This window comes from Ovis aries, chromosome 19, assembly GCF_016772045.2.
Source record: "Ovis aries strain OAR_USU_Benz2616 breed Rambouillet chromosome 19, ARS-UI_Ramb_v3.0, whole genome shotgun sequence".
NCBI lineage: Eukaryota > Metazoa > Chordata > Mammalia > Artiodactyla > Bovidae > Ovis > Ovis aries.
This window is the reverse complement of record NC_056072.1, coordinates 52,025,359-52,039,671: the sequence shown is the minus strand read 5'-3', so window position 1 is coordinate 52,039,671 and position 14,313 is coordinate 52,025,359. Positions and strand designations below refer to the sequence as shown.

Here is a 14,313-nt window from a genome sequence, read left to right as displayed (position 1 = left end):
GGTTTTATGATTTTTTTTTGCATGCATGGCGAGCAAACTAGATAATCTTAAAAATTCCTACGAAAACACACACTACCAAAACTATCCCCAAAAGAAAGAGAATAATTTCCTATAGCAAGTAAACAGATTTTGAATCAGTAGTCAAAAAACATTTCAGTATAGCCACTTCAGAAAACAGTATGGAGGGTCCTCAGAAAACTACAACGAGTATTTATGTGAGAATGTGAAGAAATCAGAAACCTTATACATTGCTGGTGGGGAAAAAAAAAGGTAAAACCACTGTGGAAACAACTGAGTAGCACCCCCAAAAGTTAATTATACAATCTCCCAAGATCAGCAATTCCACTCCTAGGCACCCAAGAAGCAGACAATGTTATGTACATGAATGTTCATAACAGCATTATTCAAATGAATAAAAAGCACAAACAAACCAAACAGCCATGAACTGATTAATGGATTAGTAAAATGTGGTATATCCACCCAAGAGTATTATCGAGCACAGAAAGACACAAAGTACTGAATTACAGGACAACATGAATGAACTTCGAAAGCATTACACTACATGAGAGAAGTCAGACACAAAAGGCCACAACAGCATGCTTCTATTTATAAGAAATGTCCAGAATAGGCAAATCCATAGAGACAGAAAGCAGATTAATGCTATCAGAACTGAGGAGAGAAAGAATGGGAAGTCACTGCTTAATTGATATGGGATTTCTTCTGGGGTGAGGAAAATGTCCTGGGATTAGACAGTGGTGATGAATGCACAACACAGAGAATTTACTAGAAGCCACTGGATAATATGCATTTTAAGTGAATAAAATGAAGAATTTCACATGAAGTTTATTTCAATTTAAAATAACCCAAAACAACAATCTACTCAGCAACATCTAAATTAAAACCACCACAAAAGTCTGTTTGGAATTCTTAGGTCTATACACTCAAAACCTAGATTTAAAAACAGGCATCAGATACCTCACAACTGTGATTTATTAACAGGAGACAATTTTTAAAAATTATATCACAAAAGGAAGAGATTTAAAAAGTCATACATAAATTCTTTTAAGGCCTAAGTTTGTACTGATCACTGTAGCCACTTTTAAGTGCAAGCGAACCCAATTATTCTAGCAAGCTGACAGGAAAACACAGCCACTATTAACCGTCCTCGGGGGCAGCAGGGACTCACCCAGCTTCTCTGGCTCATCTGGCCCCGTGCCTGCAATGCAGCTACTCTCCAGGCCGTAGGTGGGATCCACCTTCCCGGAGGCTCGGGCTGCTTCTTGAACTTTCTTGACATGAGCCTCCACCAACTCCAGGGGCACCTCCTCCCGGACCCGAGAAAACTCCTCTGTGTAAGAATAAAAATGGAACAGTGATCTAGTGTTGCGTGAATATTTGCTTCAGTGTAAACTAGGAAATCCGACACAACACTAGTGTGTCGTGTGTAACCTAGTGACCTTTCTCAAGACTCAACCTGACCTATCCCAGGAAGTCAAGAAGGCCAAAGTCAATAAACGTGTACAGTGAGGCAATTCCATGACTCCTATGTCTTACCTTACGCGTCACAGTCTTACTATATAAACAAGAGATTAGATCTTTAAATATCTATCAGTAACAATCAAAATTGCTGTCCAAATTTCATCTAACTCTGCTGTTTAGATTTTAATCAAGAAACCAGTAAGGATGAAACAACCAGAAAGTCAAGAAAGAATTCTATAGTGTGAGAAAGTTTTAGTTAGAATTCATGCAATCCAAGAATGTTAAATAGCTCTTTTTACCAATTGTATAAAAATCCATATGAATCACAAAATACCATTAAAAACCACTGTTTTGTCCCTCTAAATTCTTAAAAAATGCTCATAGTTTGAAAAATGTTGTATGTTAACTGCTTTATTTAGCAAACATAACCTACTATCCTTAAGGGGTAATACATAAAACTGCAATGAGTGTAACAGCTGATAACACCTAAATCTGAGATAAACTATCATGAAAGCATGAAACCATGCTCTGAAATGGTTACACTCGCGAGACAGCTTAAGAAAGTCCATACCCAAAGCTGCTTTGGCTGCAGCAGATGCCACACGAGGATCCACCACAGATGCCAAAAAAGCAACAGTGCTCATGACTGGGTTTCCCGACTGACTGAAGGGGACAGGCTGGTAGGCCAGGGGCCCCAGGGAAGCATCAGAATTCTCAAGGTATGGGTCCTCAATGGGAAGCCTCAAGAAGTGAAGGATGCATTCATCCTGAGTGCGACTTCCAACGTGCTCTGACACTTTGTTCCAATCATCTTTATACATCTCCAGAGCCTGTGATGGAAAAAACAGGAGCTTTAATTATCAGGTAACAAGGAAGTAATACTTAATGACATCAGAAACCTGCGACTGTTCTTTAGATGGGCTTTAAATTAAAAACAGTAATGAAAATAGTTATACTGTTCACAGCAGGTAGATCTGATTGCTTTCCTTATTATGTTAAATTCTCAGTCAAGAAAAACAAATAAAAGGCGTGTATATATATATTTTCTCTTTTGAGATTTATTTTATTTTTTTATTTTCTTTTTTAATTTTTATTTTTACTTTATTTTACTTTACAATACTGTATTGGTTTTGCCATACACTGACATGAATCCACCACGGGTGTACATGCGTTCCCAAACATGAACCCCCCTCCCACCTCCCTCCCCATAACATCTCTCTAGGTCATCACCGTGCACCAGCCCCAAGCATGCTGTATCCTGCGTCGGACATAGACTGGCGATTCGATTCTTACATGATAGTATACATGTTACAATGTAAAAGGCGTGTATATTACAAAGAATTATGGTGCTGGAGAAGACTCCTCAGAGTCCCTTGGACTGCACAGAGATCAAACCAGTCAATCCTAAAGGAAATGAACCCTGAATATCCACTGGACAGACAGAAGCTGAAGCTCCAATACTCTGGCCACCTGATATGACAGCCGACTCACTGGAAAAGATCCTGATGCTGGGAAAGACTGAGAGCAGGAGAAGGGGATGACAAACGATGAGATGGTTAGCTGGCATTACCAACTCAAAGGACATGTTTGAGCAAAATCCAGGAGAGACTGTCTTGATACTTTCCAGCATAACCTTTTCAGATGAGCTTACTTTTAAGCTTTTTCCTTTGTTCATTTTCCTTTAGCCAGAGAAAAGTAAAGCAAGTTCAGGAAGTTTTTTTCTCAGAATAAAGCAAAGGAATTGACATGCAGAATTCAAGCCACCGTCAGCATCCAGAAAAGCACAAGGCTGAGAAGCAGTGAAGTTCTGAGCCTGAGCACCAACAGAAGCATTACATAGGAGAGGCAGAATGAAGAGAGGTTTTCAAAACAACATGGCGACAGGCCTCCACGAAGGAAAAGGGTGACATACAGAAAAAAAGTCATCAGCAGACATTTACACTACGCAACACCTCCTCCTGCCATCACTGGGGTCTTCACCACTGCTTACCTGGATTCTTAGACTTGCCTGTCTCTACCCTTCAATCCATCCTTCTTCCTGTTGCTGGACGTGTGACACAGGAGACTGTCGCTTGCCTGCCTAAAACTATTTCAGTTCTCATCATTATGTTATGGAATTAAGGTCAAACACGACAGGGATCTGCTAATTCTTCCACTTCACCATCATTCTTTACTGTTCCGGGAATACCCAGATCCCACATCCTAAGTATTGTGTGTATGCACAGTTTGTTCTGTACTAGAAATATCATGGACCAGAACCAATACTAGCACCCTACTCCAGGAAGCTGTCCATTATATCTTATCTACCCAGGCCAGCTACAGAGCCACTCCTCTGTACGTGTCTCGTCATACCTCTAATCGTGTTTCAATCAGTTTCTATCATAGTAGACTATTACTGAACTCAATTACTGTAGACACTATATCTCAATCTGTCTGCCACAGTGCCTGAAACACAGTACCAAATAAAATGTGCTGAATTTAATCACAGGTAGCCAAACTAAATTAGGAAAGGAATCTCACTTTCCATGACTCCAAGCATTAAAAGAAAAATGAAAAAATCTGGGGAATTCCCTGGCAGTACAGTGGTTAGGACTCTACTGAGAGGGGCAAAGGTGCAATCCCTGGTCGGTAAGATCCTGAAAGCTGAGGAGTGTAGACGAAAACACCCCATAATTTTTTAAAAGGCCTTTCTTCAGGACAACTGGAAGCTGAAGTGTAATATAAAATTACACAGGAAGATACCTGGTTAAGTAGCCTATGTGATATGCATGTCTGATAAAATGGTCTGATTTGGGGGAGGGAGAATGGACAATAATATACTCTAACGAGTCTTCCAGATGTGTTTGTCGGTGAAATTGATGAAGTTTTTGGTTATAAATCGATTAAAAAATTTTCCTCTGACTTCATGTTCTTAAGCTATTAATTATCGATAAATAAACGATAAAAACAGAAGGTGTGAATAGTCAACAATGCTGTTGGGAAGACTTTTATATTCCTCTGGGTAAGTGCAGACATCTGTTGGTTCAACAGCATGTTTAAAAGGAAAATCAACCGGTTGCAAAGCCTCCAGCTGCAGGAGAGAAAACACTATTGTGTGGAGATCTGTGGCTTTGTGGGATATGTTGAGGGTAAACAGGAGCTCAGCCATTCTGACCTCACTCTTTATTTACTATCCACTAATCTTAACCAGTCAATCTTACGGGAAATCAACCCTGAATACTCATTGGAAGGACTGATGCTGAAGTTGAAGCTCCAGTACTTTGGTCATCTGATGCGAACAGCCGACTCAATGGAAAAGTCCCCGATACAGGGACAGATTCAGGGCAGGAGGAGAAGAGGGCACCAGAGGTCCAGATGGCTGGATGGTATTACCGATGCGATGGACATGAACTTGGGCAAACTCCAGGAGATAGTGAGAGGTCTGGTGTGCTGCAGCCCATGGGGTTGCAAAGAGTTGGACACAAAGAAGAAAACTCCTGAGTATTAATGTACAGCAAGGAAAAGAACCGATAGGAGAATGCTGTTTCAGGCAGTACTGCACAATTGCCTCTCTTCCCAGAGCCCACAGATTCTATATGAGCAATACAAAAGCATTTCCCATACATTTCCCCACAAGGACTGAGAACGGTAAAATCAATACCCACAAGCAGATATGACTAGACAAGACAGCCCTGAATTAAAGAAAAAGGAGTTCAGGAAAGAAGCTCTCTGCATACCAATGACACTGAAAGGACAGACAAGAACAAATGAAAATAGTGGTAAAAACGCAAAAGGAACCAATCTTTTTGAATATAGACAGACACAGAGAAAAAGAGACTGAGAAGAGAGAATAAGGAAAGTAGAAGAGGCTGGTAAAATGAAAACAGAAAAGTTAATACACCATTAAAATTTTTCATGAACCATGACTGTTGGAACAATTCACAAAATCAAATTAGAGCAAAACAGATACGTGCGACACCCTAGGCCCAAAGGATCCCTAAGTGTGGTCTGGAAACTCACAGAGCACCAGACCCCTTCACAGAAACTGAGAGATCAAAATAATAACACTGGGACATTACTGTCTTACTTGTTATGTTGACATGTGCACAACGGTACAAAAGCAACGGGGGGGAAACCACTGGCCCCTTAGTGTCAATCAAGGAAGTAGCACCAGATGTCTTAAGGGTCGTTTAAGTCCTCATTACCATGTACTTGGAGAAACCACATAAGCCAACTTAAACATTTCCTGGATGAAATAGTAAAAATGGTTTTATTGAATCTAATTATCTTAGCCCATGTGTTTTCAGTATTTGATGTTATGAAATGCCAGGTAAACAGGAAGACTACCAACTCTAGCAGCATGATAACTATCTAAAGGAAAAGCACTTGCGTGATGAGTTTCAAGTTCAAGTAGCCACTCTCTTCTCCAAGTATCACTGTTACTAGACCGAATCGCTAACACACCACAGTTTTACAGACACAGATGTTTGGCAGACACTTTCTCAAAAATAAACAATGATTCTCAAAATTATCACTCCAAGGAAAACAATACTGTCTGTTGCCAACAATTAAGTGAAAAATTACAATTCTGAAAATCATGCATCTGCCATGAAAGCTTGTTCTACTCTCTAAAAGACTTCCTAATGAGATTGGTACCAATATGACCAATTTGCATTTTTTGATATTGTATAATAAACTGCATCGACATTTGGAAGATCTGCATAAATGAGAAAACCAGTATTTTCCAACTTATCAATGAAAGACACTATGTAATCATACATGGGTATAAGATCCATTACTAGTCCAACAGGAGAGACCAACGGATTTCACACCAACTAACCTTTAAGAAACTACCAGTGGTCAAGGTTTACTGTGATACTGGACAAGCATACCTTGGCGATGCTGCAGTTTCAATTTTGGACCACTGTGATAAAGTGAGGACTGCAATAAAGCGAGTCACACAGATATGCTGGCCCTTACGGTGCATAAAAGTCACAGTCACACTATGCTGTAGTCTACTAAAATAGCTGTATGTCTTCAAAAAAACACACGTACTTTCATTTTAAAGTAACTTGTTGCCAGTGCTTCCTTGGTAGCTCAGTGGTGAAGAATCCGCCTGCCAACGCAGGAGACATGGACTTGATCTCTTGTCTGGGAAGGTCCCACATGCCAAGGGGCAACTGAGCGCACGCACCGCAACTAGTAAGCCTGTGCTCTAGAGCCTGGGGGCTGCAACTACCGAAGCCCTGGCAACACAGAGACCATGCTCCACAACAAGAGAAGCTCAGACACTGCGATGAAGAGTAGCCCTCACTTGCCCCAACTAGAGAAAAGCCCCCACAGCAGTAATGACCTAGAACAGACAAAAATAAATTAATTTAAAAAATACTTTGCTACTAAAAAGTGCTAGCTATCACCTGAAAGTAAAAGTCGCTCAGTCATGTCCAGCTCTTTGCAACCCCATGAACTATATACAGTCCACGGAATTCTCTAGGCCAGAATATTGGAGTGAGTAGCTGTCCTCTTCTCCAGGGGATCTTCCCAACCCAGGAATCGAACCCAGCAGGCGGATTCTTTACCAGCTGAGGCACGAGGGAAGCCCAAGAATACTGGAGTGGGTAGCCTTATCCCTTCTCCAGAGCATCTTCCCAACCCAGGAATCAAACCTGGGTCTCCTGCATTGCAGGCGGATTCTTTACCAGCTGAGCTATCAAGGAAGCCCATAACCATCATCTGAGCCTTCAGTGAATGATATTTTTGAAATAGTAACATCTAAAACCACAAATCACTGTAAAAAAATATAATTAACAATAAAAAGTTTAAAACATTCTGAGAGTCACCAAAATGTGACACGGACACAAGGTGAACAAATACTGTTGGGAAAATGGCACCAACAGACTTGCTTAATCAAGATCCCCACAAACCTTCAGTATGTTTCTAAAAAACGTGGGGGGGGGGGGAGGCAGGGCAGACACCTTTATCAAAGAATACTAATTATCTGAAAAAGCCATTAGGATATTTCTCCTGCTTCTAACTACAGGTGGTAACAGACTTGCCTAATAAACTAAAACAATATACCTAATGGACAAGCAAATTATGAAAATCCAGATCCATCTAGTCAAAGAGATGGCTTTTCCCTAGTCATGTATGGATGTGAGAGCTGGACCATAAAGAAAGCTGAGCACCAAAGAATAGATGGTTTTGAACTGTGGTGTTGGAGAAGACTCTTCAGAGTCATGTGGACTGCAAGGAGATCTAACCAGTCCATCTTAAAGGAGATCAGTCCAGGCAGTTCATTGGTAGGACTGATGTTGAAGCTGAAACTCCAATACTTTGGTCACCTGATGCGTAGAGCTGACTCATTTGAAAAGACCCTGATGCTGGGAAAGATTGAGGACAGGAGGAGAAGGGGACGACAGAGAATGAGATGGTTGGATGGCATCACTGACTCAATGGACTTGAGTTTGGGTAAACTCCAGGTGTTGGTGATGGACAGGAAGGCCTGGCATGCTGCAGTTCATGGGGTCACAAAAAGTCAGACATGACTGAGCAACTGAACTGAACTGAAGACAAACAGTTCTCCTCTGAAAATGGCAAATATGAAACCAAAGATTCTTTTTCCTACCCTTCAGAGTACAATTAAGAGATCTGCAAGAATCTCCAAAGACATAAGGAAACTGAAAAAAGCAACGTGCTGATGGACAGAGATATTGTGTATAATCAGGGATTCATCACAGCCTTCACCTTTCATTCACAAGGTAATTTTTTCAATGGCAGATATTTTCAGTCCCTTTTCTGAAATCCTTTTGGGAGATATGGAGGTTGTATGCTCAAATGCATAGCAACTCTAGGGAATTAGTCTACAATGACTGACATGGTCTAAGTTAAAAACTGGATATGAAGAAATGCCCCAATTCAAAGGAACATCTGCTACCCAAGGCCAAGGAGATAATTACTGCTGTGTGAAAACGAGGGTCCAGAGTTGCTAGAACTTCTAATCATGGAGGAAGAGTTAGAAATCTAGACTACCTTGGGAAAGTTCCAGTATTTGTTGGTAACAGATTTAAAATAAAAAAACTAACCCGTGCCAAAATAACACATATCCAAGCTTGATCTCCCCTACTGACAGCCAGCACGTTACCTCTAGTGTGATATACAAACTTTAACAGCCCAAGAATATTCTATTAAAACTCACTGCATGGATTTAATATTTTTAGGATAAATTTCAAAGGTTTATTTAAAATGCTAGGCACAGAAACTTGGCACCCATCTCGTAAGAATAAAGGGAGTCCACCATTAATGTGCTTACCTCCAAGAGTAGCAGAGTCTCCTGTTCAGTCCATTCTCTTCCAGCACTAGCACCTTTACTCTAAAGGAGAAAATCCAGAAACTATTTAACTCATTCCTAAAGGCTGAATATGGAGCTCATCAGAGCTCCTTTCTAAGTTCCAGGGACTGTTTTCTGCAAACCACCAAAATAAGTCCCTAAATAACAGGAATAAAACATGTAAGCAACTTAAACTCCCAAGAGAAAGGCTGTTTTATTTCAAAGATTTCTTGCTGTCTACCAAGAACTCATGGACTACCTAGACATGGATCACTTATACTACTCATTTCTACTACTTTGATATTTAAAAACACCTTTTGAATCTACAACAGCATAGCATTTTAACTCACACTATGGATGCAATATAATATTAAAACATAAAACTAATGTTTGGTATACCTTGAAGGCTGTACTTTATCCAAGATTTAAGGACAAACTGTACTACACATAGGGCACTCTGGCAGATAGTTCACTCCAACTGCAACAGGTCCATATATCTCATATTTAACATCTCTTGATTAATAAAATCTCCAAGTGACTCCCTAAACTCCAAATCACTTTTTTCAAGAGAATCTTTGACAACTTACAAGTGAGCTTGTGTCCTCTTGATTGATTAATACCTTTATCATTATGAGATGCCTCTATTTAATTCTGGTAAAACAACTTGTTTTGATATCTACGTTTATAAATATTAATATAGTGATTTTGGCTTTCTTTTGTTTAGAAGGTATGTCTTTCCCATTCATTTTCATTTAGTATGTGTCTTTATATTTTGAGTGTCTCAGACAACATATGTTCTCAATTTTTCATCTAATTTGACAATCTCTGCTGCTCAATTAAAACATTAAAACCATTAACGTGCAATTCAATATAACTGTTCCTATGGTCTTTATTCCTTCCTAACCATCATGTGCTTCCACTTGGAATCACTACCCTCCAACTTCAAGAATTTCCTTCAGCTTTCCTACACCTTGAGCTAGTTCCACCTTTTGAATGTCTGTGAAGGTCTTTACTGTACTTTCAATTTTGAAAGGTATTTCTATTGAATACAGAATTTCAGAGTGACAGTTTCCCTTTCAGCATTTAAAACTATTTTTACATTGTCCTCTGGCTCCTAACATTTCTGCCGAAAAGGCAGACATCAGTTTTTTTTTTCTTTCTTTTTTCAGACATCAGTTTTATCATTGTGCCATTGACTTTCATATGCCCACTTCCACCCCCACTCTCCTTGGTTGCTTTAACACATCAACTTTTAAACATCAAATGCCCAAGCATGCTTTTCTCTGTATTCAATCTCTCTTATTCTGGGTATTGTTATTTTTTCATTAGTTATGGAAAATTTTTAACCCTTACACTTTCAAATATCAGTTCTGTGCCATTATCTCTCCCCTTATGGGTCTCTATTAATGATAAATGAATCCTTCTTCTGACCGTATCTCATGAGTCTCTTGCCTTCTTTTCTCTTTGTCCTATCCCCTCAACTTCAACCATATTTTTTCTCTTCGTGTTTCAATATATCTATCCTGTCTTTGGCTGTGTCCAGTCTTCTGTTAAACCCATCCAATGGGTTAATTTCAGGTATAGTTTTAACTGTTCAATAGGTATTTGATTCTTTTTATATACTCACTTTCTCTGTTGAAATTCTCCATTTTCCCCTCATTTTCTTTAACATATTAATCAAAGTTACTTTTATATATCTATCTTCTAACTATACCATATAGTGACTTCTATAAAATGCCATCAGATTTATGAAGACAGCTCATCTTCTTACCCTACAGAAAGTAAAGCAAGTTGCTTACAGAAAATGCTGCTTCTTAGAAGTAAAAAGGAAAATTAGGATATGCTAGATTGTAGTCCATAAGTTCCTATCAAAAAATCCTTACCTTTGCTAAGGTTTTCTTGGAGTAGATGTCAGTACGAAGACCGAAGTTCTGCAAATCAATTGGTTTTTCCTTGTTCTTCTCAGGAAAATTTAACATCTGCTGAGCAGCAGGAATCTATGAGTCAAATAAACGATAAATGGCTGTACTAACCTCTACAAAGTCAAGGGGACAGAAGTTTTTTAAGCTGTTTAATACTGGCACTTAAATGACGCCTGGTGGAGATTCTACCAAAAAAAAAAACAACCCTTACGCTAAACTAACAAAGTTTCAACATGTAAGAAACTTTTTTTTGCCTCTCTTAAGTCATAGAGACAACAGACAAATTTTCTTTAATGTTTCACAGTGGGGGCAATTTATAGGTTTCCTTTGTGTTATTCCAATACAATGATACACATAATCTGACTGACATAATCATCTTTTCAAGAATGTGTGCATAGATGTCGATTTTCCAAATGTTAACGAAAGGGAAGAAGTTCTAAACAATTTAAACAGTCTGTTTCTTGATTACTGTCTTTGATGCCAGAGGTGATAAAGGAATCATATGAGTTATGAAAGTAAATCTGTAACATGATAAGATAAAGCACAGACTCTTAGGATTAAGGAGACAGCATTATCTTAAAACATAAAACATTCTTATGGACTCAAACATTTACAACAGATAAAAACAAACACCACCTACCAGCTAAGAGACAGCACAATTATATAACAGTAATTCTTGAAAACAAATACTAGAAATGGTTGTCTGTTGTCACCCAGACCTGAAGAATGAAAACTGAAACTGTCAGTCACTCAGTCATGTCCGACTCTTTGTGACCCCATGGATTTTGGCCCACTAGGCTCCTCTGTCCATGAGATTTTTCAGGCAAGAATACTCGAGTGGGTTGCCATATCCTTCTCCGGGGATCTTCCGGTCCCAGGGATCAAACCCTGGTCTCCTGCAATGCAGGCAGGTTCTTTATCATCTGAACCACCAGACCTGAAGAATAGGTGGTATTAATTTACCTGAGGTGATCGAAGATGTAGAGGAACAAGCCCCGAAGGGGTATCAGCTAACACATTGAAATGAGGAGTTGGAGGAGGCCCCATTGCCATGGGTCGACTTTCTGGATCCACTTGGTAATTAACAAGCCCCCACTGTTCTAAAAAGGCATGAACCCTGAAGGATAAATATCTGAAAGTTAAAATCTAAAGAATGTACCTCATCATCTTCATAACCATCATTACATTTCTTTAAAAAAAAAAAAAAAAAAAACAAGTAAAAATGTTCTTTTGCAGGTTATGAACCTTCACAAAGTAACCGACAGTTTTGGTTTGAGGGACAGTCTCTACAAACTCAAAATAATGTTAATAATATAGCACCCCCAAACCAAGTAGAAAGCCTAATCATTTCAACCACAGAAATGAGAACAAATGCCTGTGTAGGTCCATGGTGAAAGAACTCACACATAAACCAAACTTACAAATGGAATCTACTGTTTTCTTTTCTTTAGACAGATTTAGGGCACAGAGCTTATTCACTCCCCATCCTAACCCACTCTCTATCTATGGTCAGTTTATGATTAAAAGATATAAGATGTGAATTTAAAAAAAGATGCTGCTTTAGGTATTTTATTAACCAAGAAAACATCCAGTTTAATCAGCCTAACATTAGCGAAGTACCAGTAACCATCTGCAGTGAAATATCTGAGAAAAAGTCCAGACATTCTTACCTCATCACAGCACACACATCTCCAGTTAAGTTCCTCCGACAAGCAGTGCTGGTTAAATATTCTTGGGGATTTAGGCGGTATGTGTCAATCATGAAATTTCGATATGCCAAGTATCTAAAAAGTAATGGCCAAATTTGTAAGGTGAACCCACATCCTTTCAAAAACAGTAACTCACAGAGCAAAGTAGTTTCACATTCCTCTGGCAAACAAACCAAAAAGTTAAGACAACAGGCCAATAAATCAGAGTGATACTGTACCGACTATTAACAGTCATGCATGCAACTCAGGGTAAGAATCCCTAAAACACAAAACAACTGTCTGCTAACATGTAACAATAAGTACAATAGAGTAATGTGATGAAGTTAATGTGAAGTAAAACAAGCATAACCTTGGTCACAGAGGTGAATCGATAAATCCTTAGCTGCCTGCAAAATTTGCAAATAACACTTGGTTACTCAGGCTGTCTCCCTAACTACACTACACTATACCTACAATTTATTGTGCGCCAGCCTTAGGTCTAAGCACTTTCTGTGTGGTAACACATATAATCCTCACAATCTCTCTATATGGTAGGATCTACTATTATTCCAATTATAGATGAGGATTAAAGAATTTGTCCCCAGACCACAAGGCTAGTCAGTGGAGCTAGAATTCAGCACCGTGCGGTGACTCTGACATTAGCAAATATTAACTAAGAAGAGTGCTTTAAGAAGCCCCTGCCAAGCACATCCAAATAGTCAGGTTTTCTAAATACTGATCCCACTAAAATCGATATCAGTATCAGATCAGTATTAGGATCACATTTTCACATTTCACTCACATCTCTGGGGTCTTGGATTTGTTTTTTCCATTGAAAAACTCAGGAAGAGCACGCCGTTCAATCACATGAATACTGAAGAGAAAAGAGAGAGAAACAATTAAGAGTCCTCTTAGAAAATCAAAATCCTGAAATTTGAGTTAAGCTTGTTTAATTTTCAAAGTAAAACTGGATAAAACCAAAAACTGAGCACTACTTGCAAAATTTAATTGGCCTGCAAAAGTTCCTATGTATTGAGAGTATGTAATAATAAAACTAAAGAAAATATAAACCAGAAGTTCAAAACAGATTTCCCTTTCTCACCTCTAATACTGTAACTACAGTCTTTCTACTCACATAACCAAACTCAAAAAGTTCTACCAACACATTGAAGGCTTTAGATTTTATGGAATTTTCCTAATATACCATAACTAGATGAAGAGCCAGAAGATACAAGAAGTTCTTTGGAAATCATAGGACAAAAATCACAGTAACTGGTATGGCAACAAATTGGTGAAATGAATAACCAAAAGACAGTGGAATTGACATTGATCAGTTCTCAGATTCAACATTAGTGCATGTTTTTGACCAGTCCTCAGAAACTTTGAAGTGAACTTAATTTTTTAATACAGTTTAGTGACTTACTACTTTTAAAAATAAAGATCACAGCACTAAATTTTAACATTTAAATAAAAGCGTTGATAATTTTATAAAATGTTACACAGGTGATAAGCACTGTAGAAACCATGTAAAATGATCAGGCCCGAAACATTCTACAAATGAACCAACTGTACGTTTAGCACAGAGTTTAGACATTAATGGTGGCTCAGTGGTAAACAACCCGCCTGCCAATGCAGGAAACTCAAGATTCAGTCCCCGGGTTAGGAAGAGCCCCTGGAGGAGGAAATGGCAACCCACTCCATTATTCTTGCCTAAAGAAATTCCATGGACTGAGTAGCCTGGCAGATTACAGTCACAGGACTACAAAGAGTCGGACAAGACTATGCATGCACCGACGTTTTTCCAAATGATACATTTTAGTTTCTCAGTGGCTTTCCAGGTACAGAGATTGCATGGGAAAAAGCAGATCAATAGTCTGTGAATACAAAAAAAAGCATTCACTCTTTCTTTATCTGCTAA

The 14,313-nt window shown here is 38.9% G+C and overlaps 1 protein-coding gene across 2 annotated transcripts in view; it reads right to left on the bottom strand.

Moving 5' to 3' along the window:
• The window catches only part of SMARCC1 (SWI/SNF related, matrix associated, actin dependent regulator of chromatin subfamily c member 1), a 123,730-nt gene that overhangs the window by 55,744 nt on the left and 53,673 nt on the right, over nucleotides 1-14,313 (bottom strand). For both annotated transcript variants that reach the window (XM_027957707.3, XM_042236316.2), the window contains 7 exons: nucleotides 13,198-13,269; nucleotides 12,378-12,491; nucleotides 11,671-11,824; nucleotides 10,669-10,782; nucleotides 8,768-8,827; nucleotides 2,051-2,309; nucleotides 1,187-1,348 (listed from right to left, as the gene is read on the bottom strand). In XM_027957707.3, the coding sequence (XP_027813508.1) occupies nucleotides 1,187-1,348; nucleotides 2,051-2,309; nucleotides 8,768-8,827; nucleotides 10,669-10,782; nucleotides 11,671-11,824; nucleotides 12,378-12,491; nucleotides 13,198-13,269 (935 nt within the window). The remainder of the gene's footprint in view (nucleotides 1-1,186; nucleotides 1,349-2,050; nucleotides 2,310-8,767; nucleotides 8,828-10,668; nucleotides 10,783-11,670; nucleotides 11,825-12,377; nucleotides 12,492-13,197; nucleotides 13,270-14,313) is intronic.